Source organism: Propithecus coquereli, unplaced genomic scaffold (genome assembly GCF_000956105.1).
Source record: "Propithecus coquereli isolate 6110/MARCELLA unplaced genomic scaffold, Pcoq_1.0 Scaffold66, whole genome shotgun sequence".
Lineage (NCBI taxonomy): Eukaryota > Metazoa > Chordata > Mammalia > Primates > Indriidae > Propithecus > Propithecus coquereli.
Window position 1 is genome coordinate 5,740,416 of NW_012152618.1, and position 14,508 is coordinate 5,754,923.

At 40.6% G+C, this 14,508-nt stretch overlaps 1 protein-coding gene across 1 annotated transcript in view; it reads left to right on the top strand.

Annotated features, from left to right (window-relative positions):
* PCNXL2 (pecanex-like 2 (Drosophila)) overlaps positions 1-14,508 on the top strand; it is a 275,717-nt gene that overhangs the window by 41,930 nt on the left and 219,279 nt on the right. The window contains exons 9-10 of the mRNA XM_012660166.1: positions 4,415-4,550; positions 13,501-13,646. Of these exons, the coding sequence (XP_012515620.1) occupies positions 4,415-4,550; positions 13,501-13,646 (282 nt within the window). The remainder of the gene's footprint in view (positions 1-4,414; positions 4,551-13,500; positions 13,647-14,508) is intronic.

Consider the following 14,508-nt stretch of genomic DNA (forward strand, 5'->3'; position numbering starts at 1 on the left):
GTATAACTGCATCACTCAGTTAATTTGGGTAATAGACATGTTTAATGCTTCTTCAGATTTAACAAACTTTTGGGGATTCTTAGTATCGTTGATCACATAGATGTGATCTAAGTGGAAAAGGTTCTCAAGAAGCAGATGATTATCTGGGGTCTGTCTCTGTGTAGTTTCTGCTGCCCCAAATTTCTATGCCCCCCCTCTTTTGTTTTTCACTTTTTATTCTCTGTTCCTTCTACTCCAGTTCTTATTCTGTCTGCTTAAACATCTTAGAGATTACACTTCCATCCAGGCACAGAGTCATAAGGATGGCAGGTTCACGAGGTCGATGCTGGACAGACTTCTGTTCTCCGGGGCACATTCTCAGAAAGCCTGGGAAGAGGCCCTGCAGCAGCGTGGTTCCGTTCCCGTGGTTACAGCCCCAGCTGCCGCATGATGGCAGTCAGGTCCCACGCTCGGTGCCTTGTCACTTCCACTCCGTTGCTGCCTTTTTCTCAAATCCTTAATACAGATTTTCTGACACATAAAATAAAAGTTGTTTGCCAACTTTACAGCAAGAATCCCTGTTAAAATTCTAAATAATGGGTTTTGATTTTCAAAACCGTGCTGCTTTATTTAACTATCCCACATATTAGACATGTTGCTGTGACTTTCATTTCTAGGACATCCCTCTGTGTGTCTTGTTCCTGTGTTCCCTGAGGAAGCCCGAGAAACAGGAAGGACAGGCAGAAAAGAGGGGCCTTCTCCCTGTGGCTAGTAGACTATAATTTTTAGACTCTGGGGAAGATGAAGAATTTCAAGAAGTTTTTCCCACGTCAGTGAGGAAACATGGAAGCACACGTGTTTATTCTGACCAGTTGTTAGGTGCAGAAGCTTAGGCAGGTGAAACCTGGGGAGTCCAATATGGGGGAACGTTGTCATGGCCAATCTGGGACCCAGCTCTGTCCGTGCAAAAGTGCCGCATTCTGGCCCAGACTAGACTCTAGCCCTGGGCTCATCCTTATTACCTTCCTGTGGTAGCTCTTCTTGAAGTTTCCACCATTAATCAATATTTCTGCTATTGCTCGGAGCTCATTCTAGTTTAAATAACCTTATCTCTGCTATAGCCCTGAACCAAACTCGTTTAGCAGAGATTCACCAGAGAACAGGATAATGGAGGCCAGATGTGCTAAGTATCGTATATTGTAGTTCACAGAATAGTTACTACAGGTTTGGGATATTTCCATTTCCATGACTGTTTTGGAGGAGGAGGAAATGTTTCTTGGAACTTAGTGCTTTCACATTATATATGTTAATGTGGAAAAAGCTTTGGCTTTAAGTTAGTAAAAGAGTCTTTTTGGATTATTATGCAGTTCACAGTCTATTGACGAAAAGAAGGGAAAATAAACAGCAAATAATCTGAGACGCAAGCAAAGAACACAGACGTAGAAATTATTCAAAGATTGGACTTCTGTCACCTGTCCATGTCAGTGACTTTTGTGGACATCATAGCCTCTGTGGTACCTGAGTGGGCAAGCTAGTGCATGTGGATTAAAACGACACTATGAGGACCCCAGAGAACTATATCTAAGTAAGGGAATAAATCTTCTCCATTTGAACTATGTTCACGTAAGCATGTGACCATCTCATCCTGGCCAAACGGGAGCCCATATACACATGACAATACAGATGGCAGAACAGGTTTCTGATGACATACCAGTCATAAAGCTCAGAAGAGCTTCTTTCTTAACGTCGTCATGCCTTGTCTAGAATACTCAACTCTTGTAAAAGAGATTAATTAGGAGGGAACTTAATATGCTGTTTGAATCTGTCTTTATAAAATAAAGAGGTAGTTAGGTATGACTTGAGGGCAAGACACTCTTCCTCCATGCCTGCTAATAGTGACAGCTGGAATTAATATATCATTTCTGTAAAAGCATAGGGATCATGTTGCTATTTAATAGGAGAAGAAGCAAAGTCAAGTCCTAAATCAATAGGAGGAAGTAAAAAGCTCAGGACCAGTTATGAAGTGCCTAATATATGGGAGGCACCATTTAGTGTTTACACATTGTCTGATTTCATTCTCAAAACAATCCCTGTGAGGAAAGTATCTTCCCTATTTTATAAGGAGGATTTGAGACAGGAAAACAACATGTTTATAGTCGCAGATAGTAAGTAGTAGATAAATAATTTAATCCTAGTTCTGTTTAATTCTAGAACTCACCCAAAAGATTTTAAATAGAAAATCAAACCCTAGATTTTTAAACAGGATATTTAAATGGCTTACATAAGAAAATAATGTTACTTATTATTTTGCAATCAGAAACACACTAAATAAGATGGAAAAATTAAGCCTACGTGTATCGACAGTTCCTTTTGTATCATGTTTCCTAGCAGGGAGCATTAGCGGGAAGAGGGTTGCTCTAAAACATCTGTTTGTTACACCTTATACAATAGTCAATTCTTAGTTTGTTTCAGTTGGCAATAGAGGGTGCTATACACCTTCTAGATTTTTGCACAGAAGCATGCATTTCTTTTCCCACTCCTGTCTGTTTATAGTCACTACCTCCCTTACCTACATTGTAGTCAGATTAGTCTTTTGGTTTTGGTGAAGTTCTGGCATGTGCTGAGTTTTGGGTATCTCTGATTTGTATTAATGAGACAGTTTCAGTTCTCTTGTATTTTGCCATGAGATGACAGAGTTACAGTACTCACTGGTTTCTGTACAAAGCAGAAAAGTTCAAATGAACATTGTTTTTATACATCCGATCTTTTTTTCTGTTAGTGAGAGAGAGTATGCTGCTAACATAGGCAAGAAGGAAAAAGCACTGTTTACAGAATAATCATCCAAAGAATGGAAGGACAGGATTTTTCAGGTTTTGAACTCCATGTACTTAGCCTGCCTGGTTGATTTCCTAAACCCTGACTTTATATATGTTTCCTAAATGGTTCTTTGTCAGGAAGACTTTACTGAATGCATCATCAGTTACGTCTTTAAAATGTAGACAAGTTCATGTGTATGTGTGAAATAGCAGAGGTATTATAGACACTGTTCATTTAGAATAAGTACTTGTATATTTATGAATATAGTAGTAAGGAATTAGGAAAAAGAAAGATCTAAAAACTTGTTAGAAACTTTATCAGGAAAGGTGTAAATCATAAATCAGAAGGTAATTACATTACTGTAGCATCTATATTCCTGAGGGTTCTGTGTCAGTCAGTGCAGTTTGGGCTGCAAGAAACATAAGGCCCAATTCAAAATGCAGACTGAGACGTATCATCTCAGAAAACAAGAGGCCCAAAGTTGGTGAATTCAGAGGCTCGATGCTGTTGTCAAGAAACCCATTCCCTTCCTTCTCTGAGCTCTTCAGCCCTCAGTCCTGATGGCAGTGTTTCTTACTCACTAGCATCCGAAGGCCAGGAGAAAGGTGGTCCCTTACTTTCGTTACCTTTTAAGAACTAGAAAAACTTGCCCATGAGCTCTCTTATCCCCAACTGATTCCTCTTTGCCCTCCTGTTAGGAGAGCAACAGTTTGTTCTAACCTCTTAGAATTATGTTACTTTCTCATTCCAAAGCCAAGCCCTGGCCAGGGTGAATGGCTTAGAGACAGGATTTGTCCCTGGGGCTAGGGAAGGACCTAGTCTTTCTTCCAAAGCACACAATCTTGGATGATTTAATAAAATGGGGTTATGTTAGCAAGAATTCTGTTAGAAATAACTGTTGGGTAGGCAGCCAACATTGTCTCCTAAAACTTATAGGTACCTTGCTAGAAAATCAGTTGGGGAAGCATGTCCTAGTTTTTGCTTGCTCAGAGAAGAAAAAAGTGCCAGATTGCTTAACAAACTCCATTAACTTAAGTCCTGTCAATCTATGTGTGATTAAAGATAATAAAACTATTTCAGATGTAGATCATAACTGATTTAATAATGTCCTCTTTTTTTTTCAATTACCTGAGGCATTTCTTTTATCTAATATATACTTTCCTTGCTTTGGGGTGTGGTGGGGTGGAGATGCAGTGAGGTAGCAGAGTTGCTAATCACTGTTTCTTCCTGATTGATGTGGGGGGGGAATTATCAAGCCCATTATTTATTGTTTTCACAAAATATGAGGCTAGAACCTGTTTCTACTCCTACCCCACCCATTAAACATGTAAAAAATTGAAATTGTCGTCTCTAGAACACCAGGCATCTACCTACCTAACCCATGGCACACTGCAACCCTGGACAGCTGGAATAATTTCCATGTGTGCAGAGTGGTTGACCTTCTGCCTGAAGCTAGCCTTGCAGACGTAATTTTTAACTCTTAACTGCTTATGTAAGGTTGTAAAGGCTCATGCACCGCTTGCATTGGTAATCCCTAGTACTCTTGTGTTTGTGAATAATAAAGAGATGACTTCTGGTATTTCTAGGTAACCAAAACTTTTGTTTTGCCCATCCTCAGGGAGATGCAGGTCAGCTCCTCCAGCACCACAACTTCTGAAAGTCAAGATCCATCTTCTGGAGATCCTGCAGTCAGTGCCCTTCAGCAACAGCTGTTACTAATGGTGGCTCGGAGGACCCAGTCAGAAACCCCACGGGTTAGTACCATGCAGAGTTGCTGTTCGTGGATGTTGTGGAAGGAGGGGATCTTCAACCCTGTTTCCAGGTTGGATGCCCTGGTCTATCACTCATCGTAGTCTACTGAGTGAATGTGAAGAGAGACCACTTAGATAAACAGGTCACCTCTGTTGATATTAACAGGATTGCCACTGTCTTAATTGTTTTCCAAAACACATTAGAAATTCATTCACATTGATCTTTGGTTTCTAGGATGTGCAAATCTCTCAAGAGCTTGCCGGCTTAGGTTGCTTTTCTCCCCCATGGTTTGGAAAATATTTGTTTTTTTGGAAAAATTAATTCATTATGGTCTTGTGTCTTAAGCATTCAAAGATTCTTAAGTGTTTGACTTGAAGAGAGACTTTATTCTTGAGACAAATGACATTATCATCAAGACATCTAAAATATGAAGCCTTCCATTATTTTGCAAAGAGATAATTTATTAACGTTCATTCACTTATCCAGTGAACCTTTAATGAGACTCTAGGGAGGCAGAGCCAAGGCTTCAAAGCCAGAGATAACATGGGAGGTTAGACACACACCCAGACAGGAAGTTGGAGCTGCAGATTCAATCCAGAGTGTTTCAGAGGAGGGGGAAAGGGGGTGGCTTCTCAGAAGGGACACTTGGGTTAGACCTTGAAGAAAGGTGGGTTTCTGTTGGTACATACCGAGGGGAGAGAATTACAGACAGGATAATGTCATGTTAGTGTGAAGTTTTTTTTATTTCTGTGTTTACCTTCTTCCTGCCAATGTTTCAGTTCATTCTAGAGAAGCCTACCTTTTAAAAAATAATACTTTTATCTTTGTTTTTATGATAGCTTAACCAAAGTTTTCCAAAGGATGCTCGATAATACAGTGGATGGAAATTTACACACTATTGCTCAGATGTGCAAGAAATTGTTGAATTACCTTTTAACTGACCATGTGTTGCTCTGGAGCCCTGATTCCTACTGTTGTGGGGAGTGCGGGGGCGACTTGACTTAAAAGTGCCAGTTAAGGGTAACTCAGTCCTTTCAGGCTTGAAGGAGTTTCTGTGGGAACCAATATTTAGCCCATTCAAAGAATCAGCCTTTCAAGATGATTTCCTCCCTTTTATGTATTCAGGCTCACCTCCCTGCTCTCCTTTCCAGGACCTCTGGGTACAGGGGATGACATTCCTGAACCCACGGGGGGAAGTGGAGGTGAGAGGGGCAGCTCTGGCGGCGGAGCAGCCCTCAGGTACCTACACCAGCCTGGTCACTGGGCGTGCTGTGTGGTGCTCCTGCCTGGTTTGGCTGTGGTGCTGGGCCTGCCACTTGCTGACCGCCAGAGACCCTGCCATTTGCCCCCAGCTCTGAGGCATTCTGCAGCTCCCTCCTCTCCACCCATCTCTTTGGGCTCACCAGTCTTTCCTGTGCCTTGGGGGGCCTCAGACCCCAACTGCATACTTCACGCGTGGTGCCCTGTTCAAGGTCTGTGAGGCCCCAGCCTCAGCTCGTTTGTACTCCTCACAACAAGCCCCTGCACATGCGGGACCCTGCACAGTGTGCTTTCTCTGAGAAACCTGCACTTTTTTCAGAAACAGGCATGGCGAAGCACCCTTCCCCTTCCAGAACATTAGCGTTGAACCCCCAAGAAAGTTTGGTAAAAACACTGAGATAGTTTGGGAAGACATGAAGACCATTGATTCCATGAATAGCAGAGCCACAGGGAAACTAGGAACTTTTAATTATCAAAGGTACAAATCTATTGACTTAATATCCCAAAAGCATCCTGGTTAGAACAGAAACTTGAAAATAAGTAAATATTGCAAGAATAAATCAGAAACAGTTACCCCGCTCCCTATTTGATATTTAAAATTCTATGAGTGGAATGATAATGTAAATGATGCATAAATTCCTCTGTAGTGTTTCACTGTTAGTCACTTAACCAAATTCGTTGACTACTTCAACCTTTTTAACTTTCTTAATTTTAAGTAAAATTTTTAAAAATTTTATATTTTACTATATATGCATATAGGCTGGAAAATGAAGACGACTATCCCGTCTCATATTTAGACCCTGAGTAAATATTTACAAAGGTCTCATACTAGAAAAAAATTTTTTAGTTCTGTTTAGTTTTTTTAAATTTAGTTGATATCCCTGGGAAATTCAATTAGATTTCAGCCACAAAATAAAAATAAGTTGGTTTCCTGCTCATTATCCAACAAGTATTTATTGTGGACTGATGGTGCCTTCAGTCCTATGCCAGGAGGTGGGTACAATGGTGGAAAACTCTATTTGACAGAGATTATGATGGCAGTGGGCTCAGATGCAGTGGGACACAGAGAAAGCCGCAGGCCAGGAAACGGGATCAGAGTGGCTTCCTCAGCGAGGTGACGCCTCGGCTTAAGCGTGGAGGATGAGTTGAAGTTAGCCAGATAAAAAGGAGGTAATAGTATCTAGGCAGAGAAACCTGGCCAAGGGCCATGAGACGGAAAGCCTCATGTTCCTGGAGCCTGGAGGCACAGGGGTAACAACAGGAGGAGCTATTTCTTAGATAGGTCCTGCAAAAATAGGGCTCTGAAGATGACTGTTTAATCACTTCCCTTCCCCCATCCTCCCTCCCTCTCTCCTTGAGTGCAGCATGTGAGCACGCCCCCCACCCCCACCTCATGCAAACTCTTCTAATTCCGCCAAAGAACCAGTTCTCCAGGGTGCGTGGCTAGGAGGTGCCAAGGCCAGAGAAAAGACTTGTCTGAAATTCTTCCCTGGCACAAATAAAGTGTGTGTGCATGGAATGAAGTAGCTCTGCGAGGGCAGCTTCCAGAAGTTGCTGGTCATCTTCTTTTTATAACATGCAGAAAAGCGAGGAGTTTCTTTTCTTCATCATCATTGCAGAGCCAGTGTCCAGGCACAAAGGGAAGGGCAAAGCTTGGGGCGCGATTGGAACTGGTGGAAATCGATCCTTTGAACTTGAGATCGGCATTCAGGGCTTTTAAAAATTGCCAATTACAATATTGGGTGAATCCATGTTATAAACTGGTACTTCTCTGTGCCTGTGCACATCATGTGCTTCTAACCCCACAAGGTATACTCTGTAGACTGATTACCATAACTTTTAAAATCTTTCATTTTCCCTTTATGTTATGTGGGCCAGTACTTGAATAATTGCCTTGAAACATTTTCTTTGTTACACTGCTGGTTGAGAGGTAGACCAGTCTACTCAAGAGCACCGTTGGATCTGTAGGAATACAGCATTTCTGCTTCCCTCACCTGGGTCTGGGCTCAAACTCATTCAGCTTGTCTCACATTAAACATGAGATTGTATCGTATGTGAAAGCACTTTGTAAACTCTAAAGCTCTATGTGAGTCTGTGACAGTGGCATTATTATTATGGGTAGCATGAAAGCCAGGCAGTTCATTGGTCCTGAACTGATCAGAATTGATGAGAATTGCATAGAGCAGCACAGCACTAGGCCTGGCCAACTGTTATTCTGGGTTAGTACAAAGGTAGCATTTATTATACATCATACTTTGCTATTAGAAAATTAATGAGAATTCATAAGAATATTGACATTTACTAACAGGCAAAACAGTTGAAATAATTATATAGATCAAAGAGATGAGTGATCAATTATAATACCATATTTATTTTTCATCATATATAGTCTTTTATTTGAAAGTATAGTAAGGCTTTAAAAAGAAAAATGAACATTTGCATACTTTTCATTTATCATATTTAGAAGTTCATTTAAATACAGATGCTTGACTTATGATGGGGCTGGGCTGTCCCCCTATGAAAATGTCTTAAGTTGAAAATGTATTTAATATACCTAACTTATCCTACAGTGTAGCTTAGCCTAGCCTACCTTAAACATGCTTAGAACACTTAACTGTAGCCCACAGTTGGGCAAAATCATCTAACACAAACACTGTTTTATAATAAAGTATTAATATCATATATCTCATGTAACTTATTGATATTCTACTGATTGCCTATTACTTTCACACCATTGTAAAGGTGAACAATTGTAAATCAAACCATTGTAAGTCGGGGACTGTCTGTAATGTGTTTAGAATCTATATGATTTGTTATGAATTCTGGCTGCTTAATAGAGCCACTAATATGATAGTATCATCCTACATTTGTTTTATATGCTCTGTCCTTCAAAGTGTTGTTCTTACCTAGACACAATTCACATTCCACTTGCATGTTTTGACCACTAGTTGTGTGCATGGCATTGTCCTGGATACTCTCATATTTCCCTTATTTTTATGGGAAATGTTGGGGGTCAGGCATTATTTCACCTGGGGTTTGCTATCTAAGGAAACTGCAGTTGCAGAGGGTCCTGGTACTCTGGGCCCTGGAGGGACCCTGCCTCGGGGTTCCTTTCCATTTGTCCTTCAGTCACTACTGCGTTCTCCAGTTCTCACATCCTGCTTGGCAGCCTCTGCTGTGATTTCTCCTGAGCCCACTTCTGACCCTGCGGAGTCCTCACCAACGGCACCTTCCCAGTGCTGGGCTTGGGAGCCGTTAGGCATCGCACACGGTGCCCCAAAGGACCACCTTGTATACTGTCTGCTCTTCACCGTTCTATCCTTTCTGCCTTCCCCTGCCCTTTCAGGCAAAACCTACACAGACCTTCTGAGAACCTTTAATAATTTCAAGATCCCCCCAAAAGAAGGTCTACAATGTAAATCCATCTGAGCCTGTTCTAACTTCGGGGAGGTTCCATAGAGCTGATCACTTACTCTCTTCCACAGAATAGGCCTTCAAATCTGTTTTGGTTTTTATTAGATATGGTTCATCCTCAAAGTCACAAATCTGACTTTAAATTTCCTTTAAATAACATTACTTGTAACCCATTATTCCTCATTCTAATTATTTTTGCCAGTGTCCATTAACTGGTTTCCTTTTCAAATTTGTGTTTTCAACTTGTTCTTTCACAGCTGGACTCATATGTATTGTCTCTTGAGCTCTCTTTGTTTTGCTGCAAAGGTGGCTGTCACTTTACTGATGAGCACTGCTCTGTGTGTGGATTCACCTGGGCCCCCTTAAGCAATGTTGCAGAAAGAGCCCAGGCTTGGGCTTCCCGCAAACCTTTTCCTAATGTAGGACCTTGGGCCCGTGACCTGACTTCTCAGAGTCTCAGTTTCTCAGACTTTAAATGGACATAATAATACCCACTTGGAAGAGTTATTGCAAGCTTTTAAAGATTACAGATAATATATGGCAAAATTCTGACTTTAATAATTGGTAGCAATTATTAATGTCAAAATTCTTATTAGTTATCTGGAACTGTTGAAGGTAGCATTATTTTGAATGGTAGAATTTTTCAGATATCTAGCGAGTGCGTAGTCTTTTACATTCTTAGATTTTTTTTAATTCCACCAAAAATATTTCTAAAAGGTACTCTGTGCTTCCCTGCCTTTTTAAATAGGATATACTGATAATAATCTAACCTGTTCTTGATAATTCAGATTCATTAAACGAACCTTGGGTATTTTGCTACAAACACGTCTGTATGGGGATGCAATCATCTTGTTTTTTAAAAAGAACCAAAGCTTACCTTGTACCCTGTTCTCCCTCCTTCCCTTTTTCTAATCTCTGTTTCAGAATACTAGAATTAAACTTGCAGGCCTGACTTACTGGGCAATGTGAAACAGTTGTTCTTTGGAAAGGCTTAATAACTCAGAAGCATAAATAGCTTTTTTGTCAGTTTGTTCATGCATTCATTTTTTTGTTATTTAGGCCACTTTAAGTCATAGATATAAAATGCCTTCTCAGACTCCATTGTGGGTCCTCAGGCCTGCCAGCCCCTTCATTGCTGATCATTGCTCATACCTTCCAGGGGCTCTGCCCAAGACCCTTTGCTCCACGTGCTTTCCAAGGGTAGCAGTCCTGCTCTCCCTCTCTCTCTCTCCATAGATAAATAGTAAATACAGATACAGGTATGTTTATACTTGTGTGTATGATGATGTTATGGCCAGCTTGCTTGTCTATTCCCAGAAATTTCTAAACCCCTTTGAGGTAGAAACTCTTTCTTGTTATCCTTTCAATTTTCAGTATATATTACATATAGTTATCTGCCTTGTATAATCTATGCAATAAATATTTTGTTGGATGAGTAGAAAAATGAATGATATTAAGATGATGAGAAAAATTTGGATTTGAACTTGAATTTGGTACCAGAAAACAGGCAAAGAATAATTGCTGTAATTCATCAAAACATGTAGCACTGGGCTTCCTTGGTATCTAGGGGAAAAAATGAAATTCTGTGAACCTTACTTTCCCATAAAAGAAATTAAATCATTTCTTTTTTTCCATTAAATTATGAGTTTTTTTCAAATAAGGATTTTCATTTAAGCAATAAACAGCACAGTATGCCAAAATCATTAATAAGTTTTACAAAAACTGTAAACATAGTCTTCATGTGATTTTATTTTATACTGACCTTTTCTAACAGGTGAGGTCCAGGGGTGGGGAACCTGTGGCCTCGGGGCCACATGTGGCCCTCTGGATCCTTGAGTGGGGCCTTTTGACTGAATCCAAATTTTACAGAACAAATCCTTTTATTAAAGGGATTTGTTCTGTGAAGTTTGGATTCGGTTGAGGGGCTGCACTTGGAGATTTAGAGGGCCACATGTGGCCTTGAGGCAGCAGGTTCCCAGTAAGGGTATAATATGAAACCTCAATTTAAGGAGGTGTTTTTCTTGCTATGGAAAGAATGCCATCATCTTGGCTGTTGCTTACTCTGGCCCTATTTACGCATCATACGTGGATTCCCACAGCACAAAGACAGTAAACCATGGGCACCTGTGCACCTTTCTTACATTCTTTGCCCATGGGACATCAAGGAAAAGGACCCATTTTGGGGGGAAGTTTACTATCAACCACAAGTTCATCATCATTCAAACAAAAACTATGCTGACATGACAGCAGACAGCTTCCACAAAGCTCTCTCATGTTGGAATAGAATTCCAGGCACAAGTGGCACTTACAATCTCAACTTTCCCATAATCATTCAGTCCAGCTCATCCTGTATATTGCCTTCATGAGGGATCAACTTTCCCTCCAAATGCCTTTTGCATTAATATTTGATATCTGGAATAACTCTAGTCTGTGAGCTGAGTCAGTGGATCAGCCTCTGGAAGTGGAGCGATGGTACAGTCTGCTTCCTTGGAGAGTTCTGCAGTGGTGTCTACTGAAGCAGCTGCACTGCCCTCATGCATGCCAGGCACTTTGACATCGATGACTTCCCGGGAATTAGGGAAATGTCATGTAGTCTGCCCATGTGCAACCTTGTGCTTTATAAGCCGAAGAAGCAATGTGGGAGGCCTTTGAAAGTCAGTGCCACCTCCGCAGCTGCTCTTCCATCCCATCCTCATCCCTTTTCTTGTCTTTGCATTCTTTGTAATCTCCTATGTCTTATGTTTGTCAGTCCAGAGGAAATTAGAGCCTTAAACACATTTTGGAAAAAAACAAACAAATAAATATATAGTTTAGAATAATCCAGCAATTCTACTTCTGGGTACCTATGCAAAAGAATTGAAAGCAAGATCTCGAAGAGATATGTGCACACTCCTGCTCATAGCAGCACTATTCACAATAGCTAAAGAGTAGAAGCAACTGGAGTATCCATTGACAGATGAGCAGATAAACAAATGTGATAAATACACACAATGGCTTACCATTCAGCTTTAAAAAGGAAGGAAATTGTGACACATGCCACAACATGGATGAACTTTGAGGACATTGTGCTAAGTGAAATAAGCCAGTCACAAAAGGACAAATACTGTATAATTCCACTTATATAAGGTACCTAGAGTCAGATTCATAGAGACAGAATGGTGGTTGCCAGGGGCTGAGGGGAGAGGAAATGGGGAGTTGTTCAACAGGTACAGAGTTTCAGTTTTTGAGATGACAAAGTTCTAGAGATCTGGTGCACAACAATGTGAATATAGTTAATACTGCTGAATATTACATTTAAAAATGGGTAAGATGGTAATTTTTACGTTATTTGTATTTTTATCACAATTAAAAATATATACAGATTAGAAATAGCTCTGCAGGGAGCGGGGCATTTAGAGAAGGCTTAGGGATAGTAGCGAGCAGTGACAAGCGATGGCCAGATGGTGAAGGAAATGAATGAGAGCTTTGGTTGTAACAGCCTCTGTGCACGGAGGACAAGAGACAAAGCATTTAATGCAAGGTGAGATATCCAATAGGAAGCACCTCGCTTAAGGTGGGACCTGACTGTTAGGATTAACCAAACACATTCTGTCATCACCACCTTCACTAAGAGGACTGAGGGGAAAACTGCCTGTTCCTCGCCTTGTGCCAGGTCCCTCGTTAAGTATTTGATATATAAATCAATGAATATTAACTTTTTTTTCAAAATTGAAATCTTTTCCACTGGATTGGAGCTAGTCAGAGATGAATTTGGGGTTAAAACTCTAAAAATCTGCATCTGAATTTCCCTACATGTTTCAATTTTACTAGTTTAGATTTTTTTTTCAAAACCTATTTCAGTTTTTTTAATAGCAGGCTCCACCAATGACCTAGATATCGGCAGTGAAAATCTTTTTACTCTTAGTAAAATTTGAATATTTTTCTCAATGTTACATTAAGTAGCACAGTTTTCAAAAATGAAGTCATTTAAGATCTTTTGTTGAATTCTTATCTTTCATAAACACTATTTTTACAGCAGTTTCTTGGCCTTAATGAATGGTAGCATTTTCAAGAGACCAGTAGCATAATCTTAATGGTATGCTATAGTGGAATTGAAGTGTGTTGGTAAGAAAGACCTTTTTTGTTATCATTTTCTTAGAATATTCATTTTAAATGAAATATGTTTAAATTTCAGAATCCGAACATCTGCTCTTATATTTTTAAATTCTGAAGTATATTTGTGGCAATGGCATGACAATATGAAACCCTTTCTCTGTTGTTTCTTTTGGTATCTAAAAGCATGTGAGTCAGGATCTGGAAGACTCGTCATGTTCTTCAACACAAGGAAAATTTAACCGAGAGCAGTTTTACAAATTTATCATTTTCCCTGGCAAGTGGATTAAAGTCTGGTACGATCGACTTACCTTGTTGGCGTTACTGGATCGGTAAGCGGCTGAGCATGCAAACGTACAATCGAAAGACACAACGATTGCATGCTTTTAAAAAGAAAATTGCCACTTGCTTAGGTTCCCTAGAATGTTTTCAGGCTGTTTTCAACCTCTTTGCTGCCAATCCAAAGTGAAAGCCAGTAAGATCCTGAAAACGTAAACAATTGTAATTTAGCAGTTATAATGGGAGATATGAGAAATGGGTAACATGGTTCATATTTAAGGTTAGCTTTGGGGACAATGTTTTGCTTTGGTCTAGTCATATCTTGCCCCATTTTTGTAGGAAAGCTTGAGGCTCTGCCTTTGACACAGGGCCTGGCTTGACTGGGTGTGGGCGTGGGGAGAGGAGGGGGCTAAAGCGGGTGATTTCCACCTTTTCCCCAGACAAGTCAGATTCTCACTGCTCACCGCTGCCTGATGTATACTAACTTAAATGCTAATCTTTCCCTTAAACGCTTTTCCTCTCTCCTTTGATTACCATTGCTTCTCAGGATAAAATGCTGTAGGGCCAGAGATGCGGTCACTGGCTGGGAAGGCAGCGGAGGGAGGTTAAAGTGGGGTAAGGCATGGTGGAGATGGGGCTAGGTAAGGGTTTCCCATTTATGTCCTCCTCTACCTCAAGATGTGCCAAGGACGGTACTATGATCTTCAAGGGCTTAGTAGCTCCCACTGGAAGGTTGGTTTAAACACTCAAGATGCTGTTACTGACGCTGCCTAAGCGATTGCTGAGTTTCGCAGTTTAATGCCAGCCAGTGTGGGCAATGGGAAACTGGTTGCCTGCCCTGTTTTGGGCCCCCAGTGACTGCTTGTTGTAGTGATGTCTTAAACAGTATGATCATATACAAAAAAACCGTAGTCA